The sequence below is a fragment of the Lineus longissimus genome, chromosome 17 (genome assembly GCF_910592395.1).
Source record: "Lineus longissimus chromosome 17, tnLinLong1.2, whole genome shotgun sequence".
Lineage (NCBI taxonomy): Eukaryota > Metazoa > Nemertea > Pilidiophora > Heteronemertea > Lineidae > Lineus > Lineus longissimus.
Window position 1 is genome coordinate 10853489 of NC_088324.1, and position 17595 is coordinate 10871083.

General features: G+C 40.5%; 3 protein-coding genes across 10 annotated transcripts; 2 read left to right on the top strand and 1 right to left on the bottom strand.

Annotated features, from left to right (window-relative positions):
• The first annotated feature begins 558 nt into the window (after positions 1 to 558).
• Positions 559 to 7489, top strand: LOC135501552 (target of rapamycin complex 2 subunit MAPKAP1-like). Of its 6 annotated transcripts, none has more exons than XM_064793708.1 (13): positions 559 to 661; positions 1193 to 1269; positions 1464 to 1626; positions 1975 to 2174; positions 2373 to 2515; positions 2661 to 2830; positions 3022 to 3192; positions 3479 to 3588; positions 3872 to 3979; positions 4132 to 4269; positions 4615 to 4737; positions 5271 to 5309; positions 6995 to 7489. In XM_064793708.1, exons 3-13 carry the CDS (start codon positions 1487 to 1489, stop codon positions 7195 to 7197), a joined length of 1545 nt encoding a protein of 514 aa, XP_064649778.1. In that variant the 5' UTR covers positions 559 to 661; positions 1193 to 1269; positions 1464 to 1486; the 3' UTR covers positions 7198 to 7489. The 6 variants fall into 6 exon arrangements, with proteins under 6 accessions (XP_064649778.1, XP_064649777.1, XP_064649782.1 ...); XM_064793709.1 differs by lacking the exon at positions 559 to 661 and adding an exon at positions 706 to 723; XM_064793707.1 differs by lacking the exon at positions 1193 to 1269.
• Positions 7490 to 8251: 762 nt separating this feature from the next.
• LOC135501286 (small ribosomal subunit protein uS7) lies at positions 8252 to 10633 on the bottom strand. The gene is made up of 5 exons (XM_064793318.1): positions 10591 to 10633; positions 9759 to 9862; positions 9266 to 9475; positions 8867 to 9094; positions 8252 to 8378 (listed from the first exon to the last, which is right to left on the bottom strand). Exons 2-5 carry the CDS (start codon positions 9855 to 9857, stop codon positions 8310 to 8312), a joined length of 606 nt encoding a protein of 201 aa, XP_064649388.1. The 5' UTR covers positions 9858 to 9862; positions 10591 to 10633; the 3' UTR covers positions 8252 to 8309.
• A 228-nt stretch (positions 10634 to 10861) lies between these two features.
• LOC135501798 (divergent protein kinase domain 1A-like) lies at positions 10862 to 14527 on the top strand. 3 transcript variants are annotated; one of them, XM_064794115.1, is made up of 6 exons: positions 10862 to 11013; positions 11461 to 11505; positions 12346 to 12477; positions 12594 to 12704; positions 12949 to 13176; positions 13395 to 14527. In XM_064794115.1, the coding sequence occupies exons 1-6, from the start codon at positions 10927 to 10929 to the stop codon at positions 14094 to 14096; spliced, it is 1305 nt and encodes a 434-aa protein (XP_064650185.1). In that variant the 5' UTR covers positions 10862 to 10926; the 3' UTR covers positions 14097 to 14527. The 3 variants fall into 3 exon arrangements, with proteins under 3 accessions (XP_064650185.1, XP_064650186.1, XP_064650187.1); XM_064794116.1 differs by lacking the exon at positions 11461 to 11505 and having other exon boundaries at positions 13395 to 14525; XM_064794117.1 differs by lacking the exons at positions 10862 to 11013; positions 11461 to 11505 and adding an exon at positions 11024 to 11214 and having other exon boundaries at positions 13395 to 14525.
• The last annotated feature ends 3068 nt before the right edge of the window (positions 14528 to 17595 follow it).

A 17595-nucleotide genomic window follows, 5' to 3' on the forward strand; every position in this document is an offset into this window, starting at 1 on the left:
TACAGGGTAACTTTGATTGGAAAAGATCAAAAGAGACCGACATGACATAAAATGCGATCAATATGTTGATGTGAATAAATTATTTCTGACAGTTTTTAACTGTTCAACAAATGCTTTATTTTACCTGGCAAATGTCATTTATTTCTATTTGTGAATGACACATGGCAAGGTTCTCTCACACTCACAGTCTCAGTATCAGATGCTGAGTAAAATTTTAATGATAGTTCAGTGCTTTATTATTCATTGTACCTTCATAAAAGATGCTCAGCACATTTTGATATTTGGAAAACACCAGGCTAAGACCCCAATGGCAATGTCATCAAGAGGAGAGGGTAATTGAGATTAAAACAAATTTGATCATCAACGTCAAATTCCAGTTGTAAAAAGACTCACGATTACTATCCAGAACCAGAGCAAGTACAAGAGTGGATTTATGAAATAATCAATTGCTAATTCATAGCTGGGTATGTTTTTTCAAATGTTTTTTTATGAAACACCTTGTAGCTTTTTCTATGCCAGCGCTGCGATCGGGTAATATAGGAACTAAAATAGGTGTGACCTTGACCTAAAAATGTAAACATGTTTTGTGAAACATGAAAAATCTCCGAATAAATTCGAATTTTGACACATTTTCGGCTTCAAGATCACACCGATTGAGCGGGTAATGATAAACACCTTTGTTCAACAAAATGCTCGCATAAAAAAATGACATTTTGTTAGTCAGTGAGTTTGATAAAAGCAGTTATATTGCACATTTTCTTTGGCTGTTTGTAATAGTGATTTACAGGGTGGGTCATAAAAATTCATCAGGCCACTGAGTCTAGGATTAATAAGGGGTTAAAACGTTGTAAAGTGTCAATGAAGGGTTTAGGTAGAAGTTTGAGAAGGAATCTGCTGTAACAGAAGTCCTTTAGTATATTACTCTGTGCCCAGACTGTGGATTCCCCCCTCTTGTCTTGTGATTTGCGGTTGTGCAGAGACAGAGTCGTCTGTCGAGTGCTGGATCGGAGAACATCAACACCTTTTCGTAGAAGTTTGTTTTGGCTCTGACCAGGCATGGCTATCACTTGAAACGGATCATATTTTCTTAAGATATTTGTGCTTGATGGAAGAATTTTAGGTAAAATCGACCCTGAAAAGCCCTTATAAATTGATCTATTTGCCCCTGGAATACCATTTTAAAACATTTCAGGGTAGGTGGAGGAACCATGTGACATGTGGCAAGATCAAATCACAATAAAAATAATTGTGATATTTCATGAAGTAAGAGTAAGTAAGAAAGTTGCTTGATCATCACTAAAAAATATCCAAGATTTATTTTCCAATTCATACTCTGGAAGGAACACTTCCTTTCAAATGGCCATTTATCAGCCATGATAGGATGTTCTTAGTTCACTATGGAATAGACTAGTTTGTTCTGATGCGTGTTATGAATATTAATGTCCCCATGTTTTCTTTTCCAGGAAATTAACCACATCCTGTTGCCATGGCGATGACAGACAATCTCTCCTTCCTGGTGACACACATCAGGAAGTCGTTCATCACAAGCGACGACACCCAAATGTGCGAACTGATCATAGAGAATGAGGATGTGTCGGAGAAAGATTGGGATCCTGTGGCAAAGAGGTAAAGATTGGCAATAAATCTTATTCAACCAGACCTTCAACCTTATACGACCAGACTGGGAAAATTAACCCTCTGGGGTGGAGCCAAGACAAGATGTCAATCAACATTTTAAACTAAGAAAGATGTCCTCAATATTCCAATGTCATCATACAAATACATTGAGAGTGTACATTAACGAGGCCATGTTGCACCTTTTTAAAGGCATCTGCCTGAAAAGCCCCTCCCCTCAAGTATTTTTTCTTTCAAAGATTACCAAAATTCCAGAATATGCCCAAACATTTTATATTTTGATAATACTAATAGTATTTGAAAAGATGGTGGTTGGTGGATTTTTATATTATTATTCAGATGGAAAATGATTACCAAACATCAACCGGGTCAGAACCCCGAGTTGGCACAGTCTTTTGATATCGTCCCAGACATGGACTTTGGTGCTCATCGAAGAAGGTCAAACACTTTAATGCGACTGGACAGAATGAAGAGGGACAAGCAGGCTAAGAGAGACATCAAACACATCCAGTGGAAAAATAACAAAGTGGAAATGACAGGTAAAGTCATACTATAGTCTATTACACAATTACAAAAATGAAGAAAGAAAGTTTACAAGTGCTTCCAAGTTGAGTTTTAATGTCTTCCCCTTTTGAATCGACTTGTCCTGAGTCACGTCTGCCGCATGGTGAATGGGTGACCTCTCTCTGGAACTCCTGATATTTTCTTTTTTAAACGTTCCCTCTTCCCTTATTCAGATGATGACATCACCGAGATGTTCGGCAAGCGAGAGATCCGCAAGAAGGACACCAAGCGAACGTCATCACTGTCCGAGCAGTTAGAAACTAGCATTAGTATTCCTGACAATCCATTTAAAGATTATGCCAGGTTTGATGGAAGGGTAAATGTTTTTCTCTGTTTTGTTTTGTATATTAGTTCATTTGAGCAAAAGCTGTTTTGCTCTAGTTTAGAGAAAAGCGTGTAAAGTTTGAGACCGCTCATTTTTATCCCCCTTTCCTGACTGATATAATATGATATATCTTCAGAATTACCCGAGCATACAAGTGAAGAAGATTGGTATTTTCCTGACCATGCTGGATGAGGATGAAAGAGCGTTCCCAATGGTTGTGGTGGTCCTCAGCACATCCAAGGTTATTGAACTCATAGGTCTGATTTGTTGGCAGTATAACAACGAGAACAGGAAACCCAAACTCAAGTGAGTAAGAAAAAACAAAAAAAGGAGACAGTGGTATGATGATGCCCAGTTCATTTTCTGATTGGTTAGCGAGATGGTAGTTACCGGGGGGAGTATCAGCTTTTCAAAGTCCTGTCTTTCTGTGTTCTAACACAGTCTGTTGCAAATCACATTAGGCAACTCAGAAAAAAACCTTGAAGCTTCTTTTCCAGGGAAGACTTAGACATCTACGACCTCTACATAGCAGAAGACGATGGTGAAGTTGACAATGACTTCCCTGCAATTGACAAAAGGGAACCCATATCGAAATTTGGCTTCACACGTATGGCTCTAGTCGAGAAAGTCCAGCCCTCAACCCCGAAGGATTATATTTTCGTGACTGTGTAAGTGCTGTTTCTTTAATGTGCTCACTGGGCTTGTGCCCACTAGTCTTCTCCACCTATGAAAATACGTCCTTAGAACATTATGTTGTATGTAAACTCATTGTGCAAATAAGGGTCACTGAGCTATCAGGATAAGGCTTGTTAATGAAACTTAGGCCTTTGGTGTGGGGCAATTGAAGTCAACACTAGCACAGCTCTGGTGTCAGGCTGAAGAAGAGTTTTCCATGTATGAATGTGATGGGACATGCTCCTATGCTTTTAAAATTTCTTTGGTATCTTATTTCAGAAATATGCCTGGCAAAGGATCAACCAAGATCCAAGTGGAGAACCAAAGCATTAAAATGAAGGAAATTCTGGCCAAGGTGGTCAAGAGGCGTGTGGGCACTAAAACTAAAGGTGAGGCCCCAGTATATGTCCAATTTTTATCAAACTCACTTCAGTGGTACATAATACTTGTATGGTGTCTTTCTGTACCTGCTGTTCTACATCTGATTCTAATGATACAGTTAAAACACTTTTTGGCGCGATAATATCATTTGCACTTGATATCTTCAGTTAATCCCTCACACTCCGAATAAAATGATTGATCTTACAAAGTTGCTGAATACATTCATTGAAAGAAGACCATCATGAATTTATTTCTATTTCAATTCAAAGACTTCTGTTGTTTCTTTTGAAGGTCTGGACTACAACCTCGAGAAACAAAGCGAAGCAGGTGTTCCTGTTGACCTGGAACTTTCCCTCAATGCCATGGATACCCTCGAGTTCTGTCTGCTCAGAGAAAATAGTAAGTCAGCTTTATACTGTTATGCTCCATCTGGTCAGATGTGAATGTTTATCTAGCCAGGTCATTAAGCATCAAAGCTGCTTGATTCAAACTTCAAGCAGATAACAAAGTTAACAATTTCTCTATTATATCCTGCAATCATTCCTTTTCAGGCAAACGTGGAGACATTCCTGACAGTAATGTAGAACTGGAACCATCTATGCTCGAGTCACTTGGCTCATTCCAGTATAAAACATACAGAGCATCGATGCCACAGAAGTTATTCAGTCGCAGTAAGGAGGTTCAGTTAGGTGGGTCTGGTCAATGGTATATTCATGTTTGTTGTATTTTTAAACGTATTGATGTTGATGCTTCAGTTGATAGAAGGCTAGTAACACACCGTCAAGAGCCTTGCAATGTCAATAGATTCAACCAAAATTCTACCTCACCACATTTTCATTTTGTGTCACTTGATCACATAAGAAATCATTAGAAATCTGTCCATGATATTGTGATAAAGTTTTATACAACGTTCTAGTGTGTCACTTGATGCTCCGTCAATTCCATATGTATTATTTTGTTCCCTTATGATTGCAGACTTAAACATTGCGTTGCTAGCTAGTAGTATTGAAAATATATTTGTTCATTCTTATCAGGTATATCAAGAGAACAAATAGAAATCGATCCAGTATCAAATCGTAAGGCTGCTAACCAGAAGGCCTACACGTATGACATGGATGCAATCGCTGCTTGTGATATGCTGGATGAGAAATCTACAGGTAAGGTATCTGATGCTTGTTACTTTTTGAGGAGAACAGGGTGTTTGTGCTCTTCTCATTCCGTGAAATAATCCTTCTTAGAAATAGCCAGCAGATACAAGTCTGATGGATCAGCTTCAGAAGACTAACAGGATCCAACATGCTTGTAGATATCTCATTGCTTTTCCCTCAATCATGAAAACATCCACAAGGCAAAGCATGGCATTTATAACTCGAAGCACAAGGTCTTTTAACTTCTATTTAGTTCATTTCGACACTGATGCCTGTAGCAACTGCTGCACAGACCAAAAGCACAAGCATACACTGACGGTAGCCAATGCTTTTTGAATGCCTTTGCACCTATGCCCAGGCAGTGTAAATAACCACAATCCTTATTGGTTGAGATGAACTGAACAAGCCACCATTGCTTTACTTCTGTGTCACATTAGGTTTTCTTCTGCAAGTTAAAATGCCAATAACTTGGTTCATTTCCAGCTGCTTTGTAGCATTTTTGTGAAAATCTTTTCTTTGCAAATATGATTTCAATGTTTCAGGAGCAAATCTTAACTGTTCTCTTTCTGAACACCAGAAAAGTGAGTCTGTCGATGCTTTGGTTGAACTGTTCCCGAGTGCATTCATTCTTATTATACACAACACAGAGTGTTTAATCGAGTTGGGTGAAGACTTCAAATATCAAAAAAAGTTTGCTGAGATGTGGGGGGATTGGTCTTCAGTTGGACATAGATGTTTCAGAGGAACACCCATGAAATCTTGTCATATTTTAAGTTATCACTCACCTGGATGGGGTATCCATTTGTACTAATCTGCTCCGTTTATACATGCAAAACCTAATTCATTTCACATTTTTGAAGTTCTTTCACTGTTGTTGTTATGTTGAAGTCTGAACCCAGTTGGATTTGACACCACACAGATTGCTTTAGTCTTGATAATGGCATGCGTTAAATTTCTTGTTTTTTCACCACATCACTCATGATTTCATTTCAGGAGTAAAAGTCCTTGTGAAACATGTAGCTTACAGTCTTTTGTCCCCCCTTGTCGCCATTGTTATCAACACAGAGTAAAAATATAGAATTAAAAATCAACCTTACTTCAATTTTTGCACAGATCTTGCGAATTTTTCAAAATTTGCAAGTAACCAACCCACGACAGCTAACCCTTTAACAAAATATAAGAGTGGTTGCAAACTCCTGATATCTTGGAATGCTTGTAAAAATGAGACAGTTTATGTATATAATAAGCATGCTTATAAGCATGTTGTACGAGCATTTTTGGCAAAGTACTGCATCAAGTCAGTAGTACATTTGGTGGTGGGCTGGCATTCATTAGCAAAGTACTGTAGGTGGTTTTTGTCCCCGTCGCGAAGGTTTGACACCTGTTAAAGTGCACTCATGTGTCTACTCTAAAAGACAAGAGGGTGTAGCACAGTGATCGTCATAGACTCCATTTGTTATGAGGGAATGTCATAATATCATCAACATTTTTGCATGCATGCAAAGTTGAGCAGCCCCAAGGCTTGTGTCAGGAATTGTTTGCCCCATGCATTATTCAGTATTTGAAGTGTCCCACCATCCTCACAGTTGAGATTGAGCTGAATCAGCATCTTGTTCAAAGCATCGTGAACACTCTCCAATCCACTGCAAGGGGATAGACACTCAAAAAAGGAAAAGAAACCTGTCTTTCAGGAAATGTGTAGTTGAGATTTGCATAAAATGGACAGAACCACCATAATGGGCAAAGATCTGCACTGTTCGTTGTACAATTTAACATTCTCTGTCTAGGCTAGTAACTATTCTTGTTGCACCTTTTTGATACATGTACTGTATTTTTCAATAATTCATCCATTGTAACATGAAGCACATTGAACGCAATTCTGTACTTCGGCAATGAAACCAGACTGCAACCTCATTAGACGTCTGTAAGACAAAACTCAACCTGTCTGAGAAAATTAAAGACTGAAATATTTGGATAGGTGTGAACCAATACAATGGAAATACTCGAAGACTTGAAATCAGGCCAGGTGGAGTAAAATTTGGCCAGTTCTACTTGAGATACAAGCAATTGAAAAAGAGTGCTTCTCCTCATTCAACTTGGACAGTATGAGATTGGAAGTCTCTGCAAACATCTCCCAGTTTGCGATTTCTGTCACCAAACTTTCCCTGAAATGTTGAATGGACTGAACAGTGGCACAATTCAGAATGGATGAGAATCAAATATTATTTTTGAAATGTCGATGAAATTTTTCCTTATTCTTTTCCAGGTAAAGGCCTATTCCGTCTGGTTTTCCAACAAACAAACGGAAAGTTTGACCACCACGACTTTGAAGCAGACGTCAGCACTGCCAAAGAGATTGTGTCAAAAGTTGGATCTATCCTAGAATTTATATCAAGCCGAGCAAGAAAGGACTATCTATCGGAGAAATCCAAGAAAAAGAACAGAAAATCTTTTTATTTGGACACTTGAGTTTGGACAGGTCCAAAGATGGATGCATATTTGCAAGAATAAATGACTTCTTAATATTAGTGAATGCCTTGCAGTAGAACCTATCTAATGAAGACACTACTGGGACTGATATTTGGCATCCTTGATAGAGTGGTGTCCTGATTTGAATGACAAGGATAAGTTTGGGCCCAAAGAGTGGTGTCTAGTAAAGGAGGTTCAACAAATTTTGTATATTTCACAAAGTTAGTCCACAAGGAATGTGAATGTTTGTACTGATTGGTGCTCTGTAAATAAACCTAAGTTATTAGGAGAATATCATTTGTCCTCGATTTTTGAATCCTGGGTTGTTCAGAGTGATCTACAAGATTGTCACCAAGAATCTTCAGAAGAACACTCAACGGATATCCTTACATTATACACTTAAGACATTGCAAGATTCCGACTGCAACCTTGTCATCCTAAACTCCAGTGCAACACTCCGCACTGAGGGTTGGCTCTCCACTATGAAATGGGGAGGTAAAACTTCTACATCCAAATGGACAACGGACTGGTTTGCCTTACGCACAACCAGTCAAGATAAGCAAGAATACATTTCTCAGCCAACGGGTTAGACTTGTCACCCTGCAGTTCACAGACGACTTGGTTTCGCATTCGATACCCGATCTGTTACCCTGAAAATGTTTATAATGGGATCTCGGAAAGCTTGCCTGTGCAACACCATAGCCAGGAATGAAAATTATTTAATTAGCTGGCGATATAAACAGCACGCAACCAGCTTCTGAACTCGACCCATGCGAGGTCAACTGCCAGATGGGTGAAAAACTGCCTCAATCACTTTCTCAGTCACTTCGAATCCAAGTGGTCTGTACGCTAACACCAGGGTCAGGGATTTCACTGTCACCTCCTTGAGGTTACTAGTAGGCAAAAGGGTGTTTTTCCCAACAACCCAAAACCCAAGAAATGGGTTGACCAACTAGTGCCAGCAGTTACTATCAACCAGAAACTTTGGCCAAATGAAATGGTCTATTTGACTCCTTCCGTAACAACTCACTCAAAGAATAACAAAGTCAAGGTATGATTTTTCAGTATTTTTTTTCTTCATTTACATACTTCTTTACATACAAATGACTTGTTTATCGGTTACTCTTGGCAACACGTTCCAATTCATCCTTCTTCTTGATGGCGTAGGAGTTTGAGGATCCCTGCAAATAGATGTAGAGGGAGATAAGCTCAAAGGAACATTTTTCACATATCACATCAAATATGTGGCAGTGTTAATCACCAATCACAAGTCAAGTAAACATCATGATTATGCAGAAATGACATGACAGTGCAAGGTACAGACCAACGCAGAAATCAGACACATATATATATCGGCCTACAGGGCATGAATCTCACTGTACAATTAACGCGAGCAGAATATCATTCTAATTTCATACATCCATACACCTTGAAGGGGTGTGGGTGTAAAATGATAATGTGCAAAGGAAAAGACATCCAACAATTCAAACCAAGTCCATAATGTGCAAAGGACTGATTGCGGCTGCAGGATGTCATTTGACTACAATAGCTGCACAGCACGCAATTTATTATTATCATAATGAACAATTTTGTAGAACAGCAACCAATTCACCCACCACTGGCCCATTCAGGTTGGTACAAGTTACCGAGCGGACCACAAGAATCGTACCTTTGCTGCATTGATCAGTTCATCAGACAAGCACTCAGCAATGGTTCGGATGCTTCTGAATGATGCTTCCCGAGCTCCTGTGCAGAGCAGCCAGATGGCCTGGTTGACACGTCGCAGGGGAGACACATCTACAGCCTGTCGTCTCACAGTACCAGCACGACCGATACGGGTGGAGTCCTCACGTGGGCCACTGTTGATGATGGCATTCACAAGCACCTGCAGTGGGTTCTGTAACAAGAAGGTTACTTATAAGAAAACCTGCTCAAAAGGTGTATCAACAACAGTGGTTTGAATTGAACTGCTTGAAAATAGCTACAGCAACCATATAATAAACTGGCATACTGATACTTCTTTTGATAACATCTTCACCCCCAAGCAAATTCCAACTTGTTTACCTACCTCACCAGTTAGAAGGTGAATGATTTCAAAGGCATGTCGTACAATCCTGACAGCCATCAGTTTCTTGCCGTTGTTTCGTCCATGCATCATCAGGGAGCTGCAGAGGCGCTCGACAATTGGGCACTGGGCCTTCCTGAAACGTTTTACCTGGTACCGTCCAGCAGAGTGAGGGAGGTACTTGGAGTACTTCTCCTTGACAGCAATGTAATCCTGCAATTCAACACACATAATTAGATTTTAATAGTTTAGATTTCTTGATTTTGCGGGATTTCTGAAATAAATCTCCAAGGATGGAGCTGAAATAAAAATAGCATGTGACCAGTCAGCTTGAATTTTTTTCTGTTCAAAGTACTAAAGGGTTAAATATCGGCAGAGACACCACTGGTAATCTTTACTTTTTGGATCTTTAAACATTTTCATCCACAAAATCATGATATGTCTTTTTACTCTTCTAAAGAAGTGAACCAGATCAGGCTATGGATTCCATACTTACAGTCAAGGAGATATCTCCAACCTGGACATCATCTGACGACCAGCGCCCGAAGAGCTTGATCTCGGGCATTTCAGCTACGGCTAATCCATCGTCTGCCATGATTACTGAAATGGAAGGTTCAGCAAGTTTACAGAGCGAACTACCCCAACTGCAACAACCCAGTTGCTACGCTTCAAAATAAAGTTACACTGCTGATGCGATCTGCACTAGCTAAACGAATACTAACTACATGGCATATTGTAGAACTGGTAGGCCTAAAGTAATACAGAAACTGAATATACTTTACGAGTTCAGGTAGGTAGAGGCCTACCAGATACGTACAATCTTCCACGCTTCATCTTCACCAGGCACGTACTGTCAAGTGCAAGTGGTGCCTACCAACACAGCCTTGCCCAGGCTCCAGCCCTTTACCCATACCCGTTTAGAGATCCGGACGGACCTGGCACGAACATGGCCGGATGGCAGATACTGAGATAGAAGCAACACTCAAGCAGCACAGGCGCCTTGCTCTAGTGGTATTCGTAGCCAACTTGCTACTCAGCAGTCACCGTGACCACCATAAACTAGTGCATTGTTTCACGTGTAAATGTACAGGGAAGCATGTAGAATACACATAAACCATGGGCGCAGCCATCTTGGTTCGGAACCTTTGCGATGGCTTATTTCACTTCAGCCCCTTTTTCTCTGAAATGGGGGTTATTGGGGCATTGCCATTGCTATATCACGTATTTCATTTTATTTAGATTCAGACTGTTTTTTCACTTTTTTGATTGAGCTTCAAGTTATCGTGTATTTCTAAGTTGATTTGAGGTGAAAATCAAGGCAAAAATACCTCAGCACGGAGACTGCTAAAGAGGAAGTATGGGGTGAAAATTCCAAAATCAGAGGGTTCCAACCTCTGAATAGGAGTTAATAAAATACCTAAAACAGCAGTAATAAGTACGTTTTTAGAATATCTTACGAGATAATATACCAAAATTTTAATTCATGTTAAGAAATTTATAAAATGTTGTCTTTAAAGTCGTGATTATAGGAAACAATTTTGTTTTTACCATATGTACTTTCAGGATATAACAGAAATAGGTCAAAGTGTCATGGCCGCTTTTAAGAAAGCAGACCAGATCAATAAAAAACGAACAATTTTCAGTAAATTACGTGGTTGCTTTCCATGAAAACCCTTCCTATACGTACTAGTGCCTTCCTTTGTGGCCAGATTATCCGGATGTTTCTCCGAAAAATTCCCCAAGCACTCAAAGTATGTCATTAAACTCGATCAAAAAATCGGCAAAAAGTACACTGTATATTTTACGTACGTGCATTCTCGGATTCTGCATTCTCCTGCAAGCTACATGCAATGCACTGTGTGCACTGCCCATTTTTCATCATGACAGGTCGTTGTTGAGGTTGCAGTGTGGGGGAGGAGGGGGCTGCGTGATGGTTCTGATACAAACTATTGGTAGGGACTTGTGATCCTGTCTATTGGAATGCTCATTTGCTGTCCATCTCTGTCACAATCACAAACTTTCAACAGTAGTATACCGGTACTGCGGTAGCGCGGTAGGCCTTAAGATTAAGAATGCAGAAGAAGAGGATTCTGCAACAAAACAAACCAAATGCGCACACTCAGAACACATCAGAAGGCCTAAGCCTTGCTTTTATTTATCAAAAACAATAAGATTCATTATCATTGATTCCTTTGTAGGCATGTACAAATGCAGTTTGTGGTGTCCCTATTGCAGTTATTCTGGTAAAGTACCAAAAACATTGTAATGAAGTGAAATCACTTTACATTCATTTCATGATTCAGCCACAGTTTTTGACACTTACTATATCACTATTCTGAGCACTCTATTCTGTTATTCAAACACATGCTTGGTCCACCACAGACGATGAGGTGTTCACTCCGACTAGAAATAGTCTGACTTTCATTTTGATTTTATTGTCTTATCCTTATTGTCCCAATGAGGTCTTCATACTCTTCAAACTTAAATTATCTTTTCTTTAATTTTTGATTAAGTCCTAATTTTTTTGCATTCACATCTTTGGTGCTACCATTGTATTTGCCACTTTGGAAGGGTCTTGCTATTTTAGTTGCATGCTGTGTATCATACCGCTTCTTTTGTTTGAACTTGATTCAACATGGGAATCCTTGTTCATCCACTGCCTCCTATGAGTCCACTCTTCTTGCTTGCAGAGAAAGAAAAATATCACATTCACAAACAAACAACACTGCCCCTGGTCCTGTTAGGGCAGAATGAAAATTGATAATATCCTTGGAATTTCCAAACAGCCTTAACAAGTTCCCGATACTCACTTGATGAAACATGTGACTTATTGTAAAAGCAAAGCAATCTGTCATGTCTGTGATCCGACCAATGCCAATTGTTCTTGTAAAGTCTATTTAGTATCAGATGAGGGTGATGGCTATGACAGGAATAACTCTGTATTTTGCTTACACATTAAATTAAGCTACAATGATTGGGTGTTCAGCAGAAACATCCATCTCTTGCTTTAGAGATGAAACAACCTGCTTAGTGTAAGAATTGGTTGTGTTGTCTTTGAATCACTCTTAATTTCTATATTTCAGTTCTTTTCGCATCTGAAATGTCGACACTTCATCATCCTCGGTCTGGCCGTGATTGGTGCTATGGTGCTAACAATAATTGCCATTGAGCATTATTATGACAACTGTCAAATACACTCATTCAAGAGGCACATGGTAAGTGTTGACAGTCCAGTCCAGATGTTTGATGGTGTAAGTGGATTGGATTAACCCTCGTAGTCTACGGTTGTTCATTTGACCTGTTTTACATGTATAGTCTTTTTCTTTTTCAGTGTTCTCTTTATGACCGTAACATCATCACAGGGCCACTTTGTCCAAAACTTTGCAAGACTGGTGAAATACAGATCAAGACATGTGAGACTGACAAAGACAAGTCGAAAATGGTACATGAGTCTGGATAATATTGACATTGTTATATGTATCTTTACATTACCTCTGCAAAACAAAACTGAACTAGCTAATACTGTTCAGTCAAATAATCAATTGCAATCAAGGAATGAGATCTTACAAAGATGTCCCTCTTATTAAGTTCAACTAAGCGGACTTCAAATAAGCAGCAAAAATCCAGCGAATTATCTCTCACACCAATACAAAATCCAACGCAATTTGTTTTGTGTCCTTTTCCAGGTCTATTTCACTGATCGATACGCACTCAGACTTGGCAAGTGGAGCGGTGAATTCCAAGTTGAACGCTATGCCAGTCCTTCGAGGTTTGAGACGCCCAAGCAAGGAACAAGTATGGAAGAATTCAGGTCGCTTCTTGGAGATTTTCTCCTTGCTCAGTTTGGAAAAATGGATCAGAGTAAAATCTATCGCAAGATTATACAGCTAGCAGATGTAAACAATGATGGGAAGGTAGGTGGGATGATTTTTGTTTTTACTTGCTTGGGCTGATTCAATGGTTTTCTTAGACTGGATCCAAAGATAAGTCAGCTTTCCAGATAAATCTGTGCTGAAATGCAGTATCTTGTAGGAGAAAGGTGATGAAGTGATCAACTGCCTCTCCAGAAAATCCTTCATCAAAGGTCTGTGACCTGTTTATTTGTTTATTTATCTAAACTTTTCTATTTCAGCTCTCCCTGTCTGAAGCGAAGACAATCTGGTCCCTGCTACAGAACAACGAGTTCTTCCTCTTGATCATTCTATCAGACAGCGCCCACGTCCCAAAAGTGAACGGATTCTGCGGTGACATGTATGCCATTGAGAAGATACCAAATACATACCTGTACCTGCGGTCTAAATCCGGGCTTATGTCTGTGTTGAGATCAGACCTATGGGGATTACCGGATTGGAAAAAACGGGCTAAAATTGCGGTGGGGTTGTTGGAGTTTGCATTAGAAGTGTATCAGCATGGCCCGGACGGTTCCTTTTATATGTGTGACACACAGCCGGAAAATATCGGCTATACAAAACAGTTTGATGTTCGCATCCAAGATTTATCATTATTGTTATCTAATGCTACCTTACATAAATTATTACGGGGACATTTTTGTTCAAAAGATGAGGAGTGCATTTATACAGAACAGTGTAAGACGACATGTAATTTAGGGATTCATAGGTGCACTGGAGACTTGATTCGACCTAGTCTCTCTGTCGTGTGTGAAATCCTCAATGACTATATACTAAGTGATACTCCTAGTGGGATACAAGGTGAGGTGCAGAGACTGTTGGAACGGTGCACAGCATTGAACGTTTACTCAAAAAATATGCATATGGAACACTCGTTGATATTGAATGATTTAAAAAGTCTACTCTGGAAGCAAATCAGTTCATGAATATTATTAATAATGTGTTTATATAAAAGCTGCCCTGAAAATCCTCTTTCTAGTCTTAGAAATTATGTGCTTAGTCAGACTTCTTATCAAACATGTGCTAGCAGATGAACTTTCACCCTTGAAGGGTGCAGGGGGCATGCAATTGATAGGCATGCCAGGGTCAGTTGTATAATTTTGCCTTATAAGGAACTCCTCTGGCATTTATTTGGTGGTTAGAATTTGTTGGGGAACCAATTTGGGTTGCCACAGCCTGGCTTAGTATTACTTCTACTGTTAGGAAATGTTTGCCGTTATCAAATATTAGGTGCTGGTATGATGTCCTCTTTTACATCCGCATTTCAAACTGATTTCATATTTTCTATATACAGGGATCATAAAATTAAGATGAGTTTTGTAATTCTGTAGTTGAGTTGATTTCTGTTGGGTACCTATTTGGATCATTTTAAAGTGACATGGGAACTCTTGCAGCAGCCAGTGTTCAAATAAAAAATATTTGAAAGTAATTCTAGTCAAATACCTTCATTCATCGCAGATTATAATAGCATCATAAAGCACCAATTGTTCTGCAAGCCCCTCATAGTAGAGGCTAGGGGCTTGGTGAAGGTCGCATGAACTTCTCCCATACAAATCAAGAAAGTTCCATTGAGATGATTGTCCGAGAGGACAAACTGTCCAATGGATGAAGTTTCCAAGTGAGCAAAATCTTCCAAGGAAGATACGTCTGCAGACCGATGAATTTCCTCCCTGGGTGAAATGTTCCCAGGAACAAAACGATGATGTTCTAAGATGAATTGTCACTCTGGTCAATTGTCCTAATGAACGAAGCTTCGGGCCATAACTATAACCAGCTCAAAGAGGGGCACTGGTTCTATAGTCAATACCTCGGATATTAACACCTTCAATGCCGAACCACGTAGATCTACGTGGCCCAAATCCCGCCTCTTTGAGCTGGTTATCGGAGTCTCATGGACTTCATGAAAGAACTTCGCCATCGCCATCTTCAGGCCAAGATAGGAACTGAAACGGTCTTTTCAGTTCCTACCTTGCCCTGAAGATGGCGATGGCGTAGTTCAGAACTTGAAATGACTTCATGGACGAACTACGCCATCGCCATCTTCAGGGCAAGGTAGGAACTGGAAAGACCTCTTCTTGTCTTTTCAGTTCCCACCTAGCCCTGAAGATGGCGATGGCGTAGTTCTTTCATGAAGTCCCTGAAGGTGTTATTGATGAAGCCAGGGGACGAGTTGCACTAATGGGCGAACCTAAAGAGGACGAACACAGAAGTCAAATAGATCAAGGGACTAATGTCCAGGCGACGAATTGTACTATAGATAAATCCAGGAGACGTGTTGCACTAACGGACGAACGTATAAGAGACTACCCAGAAACAGATTTTCTTTAGAGACAAACCCAGAAGACAAATTGTACCAAGGGACGAACCCAGGAGACAAATTATTGTCAGGAGGGACGAGCTCAGTGCTTACGTGGTGCCCTTGTTCCCTGTGTCAATTTTCTTGGGGGTACAACATTTTCTTGAGAGATGAACGGTCCCTGACCCGGCGAGGGCTGCAGTGATTGTTCTAGTAGGAGTGAGATTGTCTCGGGGCAAAGAGAAATTCTTTCGATAAATAAGTTTCTTAGGCAGAATTGTCTGATAATGGCGATGTGACCTCTAATTAGTTCTGCGGCATACACTTTTTTGCTACAGTCCGAATGTCAAACAGGCTATATATTCTAACCTTGGCATTTGTCCAACTGAAAACTCCACCAAACGACAGGTTAAGCGGGCATGTACTAGTATAATCCGATTACGTTTTCTGACCTTCACGTCACGTTTGCTTTTCACCGCAACTTTGCAAGGACAACTTTGCCAAGATATACACCGCCACTGTCGACTTCTAAATCCAATCACGGTACCCGGGGGTTTCGGGAATCCATTCAGCAAAGGGCAGGCGTGTGACTGACCCAATTCGGGGGAGGGGGGCGGTGGTCTACCGGTAACCCTGCTTTGACCCCCCCAGCAGAGTGATATATTCCCCCACCTCCCCGATCTGTGGTCTGCTGCGTTTAATCTGGGATTTACCGACGTCACTACCTTCCCTGCGCGAACAGAAAATCTCCGCGCACCTGTCAGCGTTGAGTTAGCGGGTGGGTAAGAAGTTGTAAGCGCGCGTAATCCATGATATTGGGCCTTGAACTTCAAAGTAGTGATAACTTGGGACTTGTGGTTGACCCACAACAAAATTGAGTCGGAATGGATCTTGAGTAAAAAACTGTCGTGGAGTTAGCAGCAAGTTAGATGATTTATGTCCAACATGGAGGGGTGATGGATGTAGGAGTTGCATAAAAGGTAGGCGTTGTCTTTACTATGTTTCCATGGTTTCCCAGTACTTTGCACAGGGCTTTTTGCGGTGTGTGCCAATTCCTTATGAGGCATTGATAGTATCAAGGTCTTCCATCGTCGGAGCTGCGGCTGGCGCTGCTCGTAAAGGATGAGATTTAGAACAGCCCCATTTTGGTCAAATTTGGCTACCCTGTCCTTGGGGGGGAAATGATGAGCAGGCCTACATTAGACTCCCTGGGCAGCCCATTGTGACATCCTAATTGGGTCTCCTTGTGGTGAGGAAGGAGGCTGGTGAACTGCGTCCGGAGTGTATCCTACATGAGTTTTAAAGCCATTACCTGGGAGTCATTTGAATGACAACTGTAAACTCAGTCAGGAGCCATCAAGGCTTTTGCAGGAGAAATTGTGGAACTTGTGCAACAGTAGAACTGATCGCAGACCTTGAATAATACATTGGAACCTCCCTTAGTAGACACCTCTGTATTGAGGACACCACTAGTTTTGGTCTCAAATTGGTTGTTTGCATCTAATCTGACCTCTGTAATCAGGACACCTCTCTATCAAGGACAGCACTTGTCAGTACGGAGGGTGTCCTTGATAGAGAGGTTCTACTGAAGTTGTAGACAGCCTTTAGTTCCATAGTTATGTCTGGTTAAAACATTTCGATTGAATACTCGGTACCCCATTAAGTCTCATGCTGAGCAGGTCATATGACCAAGGTTAATCAATACATGGGTATAGCATTATACCAACTATTAACATAACATATCAGGGGTTATGTAATGGCACGGCTCACCTCACATTTACCATACAGCTAGCAACAAAAAACAAGCAACCTGGCAAATTTTGGTCGGGCAAGCGGTCTAAAACCCATACCTGGGACCATAAGCATTTATAGCAGCGGTATCCAACTTGACACTCGATTACAATTGCCAAGTTCCATTTGACAGGTTGGTCTGACTGTATTGCCATTGAGGACAGGTTGTTCCTTGATTGTCCATGGGATAGGTTGCTCCGACTGTATTGCCATTGAGGACAGGTTGTTCCTTGATTGTCCATGGGATAGGTTGCTCTGACTGTATTGCCATTGAGGACAGGTTGTTCCTTGATTGTCCATGGGACAGGTTGCTCTGACTGTATTGCCATTGAAGACAG

Coding starts and splice junctions, on each gene's coding strand:
- LOC135501552 (XM_064793708.1), top strand. CDS start 1,487: ATGGCGATGACAGACAATCTCTCCTTCCTGGTGACACACATCAGGAAG. Junction 3,193..3,478: donor GATTATATTTTCGTGACTGT/GTAAGTGCTGTT, acceptor ATCTTATTTCAG/AAATATGCCTGGCAAAGGAT. Junction 3,980..4,131: donor CTGTCTGCTCAGAGAAAATA/GTAAGTCAGCTT, acceptor ATTCCTTTTCAG/GCAAACGTGGAGACATTCCT.
- LOC135501798 (XM_064794115.1), top strand. CDS start 10,927: ATGAAAACCCTTCCTATACGTACTAGTGCCTTCCTTTGTGGCCAGATT. Junction 12,478..12,593: donor ACTCATTCAAGAGGCACATG/GTAAGTGTTGAC, acceptor TTTCTTTTTCAG/TGTTCTCTTTATGACCGTAA. Junction 12,705..12,948: donor ACAAAGACAAGTCGAAAATG/GTACATGAGTCT, acceptor GTCCTTTTCCAG/GTCTATTTCACTGATCGATA.
- LOC135501286 (XM_064793318.1), bottom strand. CDS start 9,857: ATGGCAGACGATGGATTAGCCGTAGCTGAAATGCCCGAGATCAAGCTC. Junction 9,095..9,265: donor TTCACCTTCTAACTGGTGAG/GTAGGTAAACAA, acceptor TTCTTGTTACAG/AACCCACTGCAGGTGCTTGT. Junction 8,379..8,866: donor AACTGATCAATGCAGCAAAG/GTACGATTCTTG, acceptor ATCTATTTGCAG/GGATCCTCAAACTCCTACGC.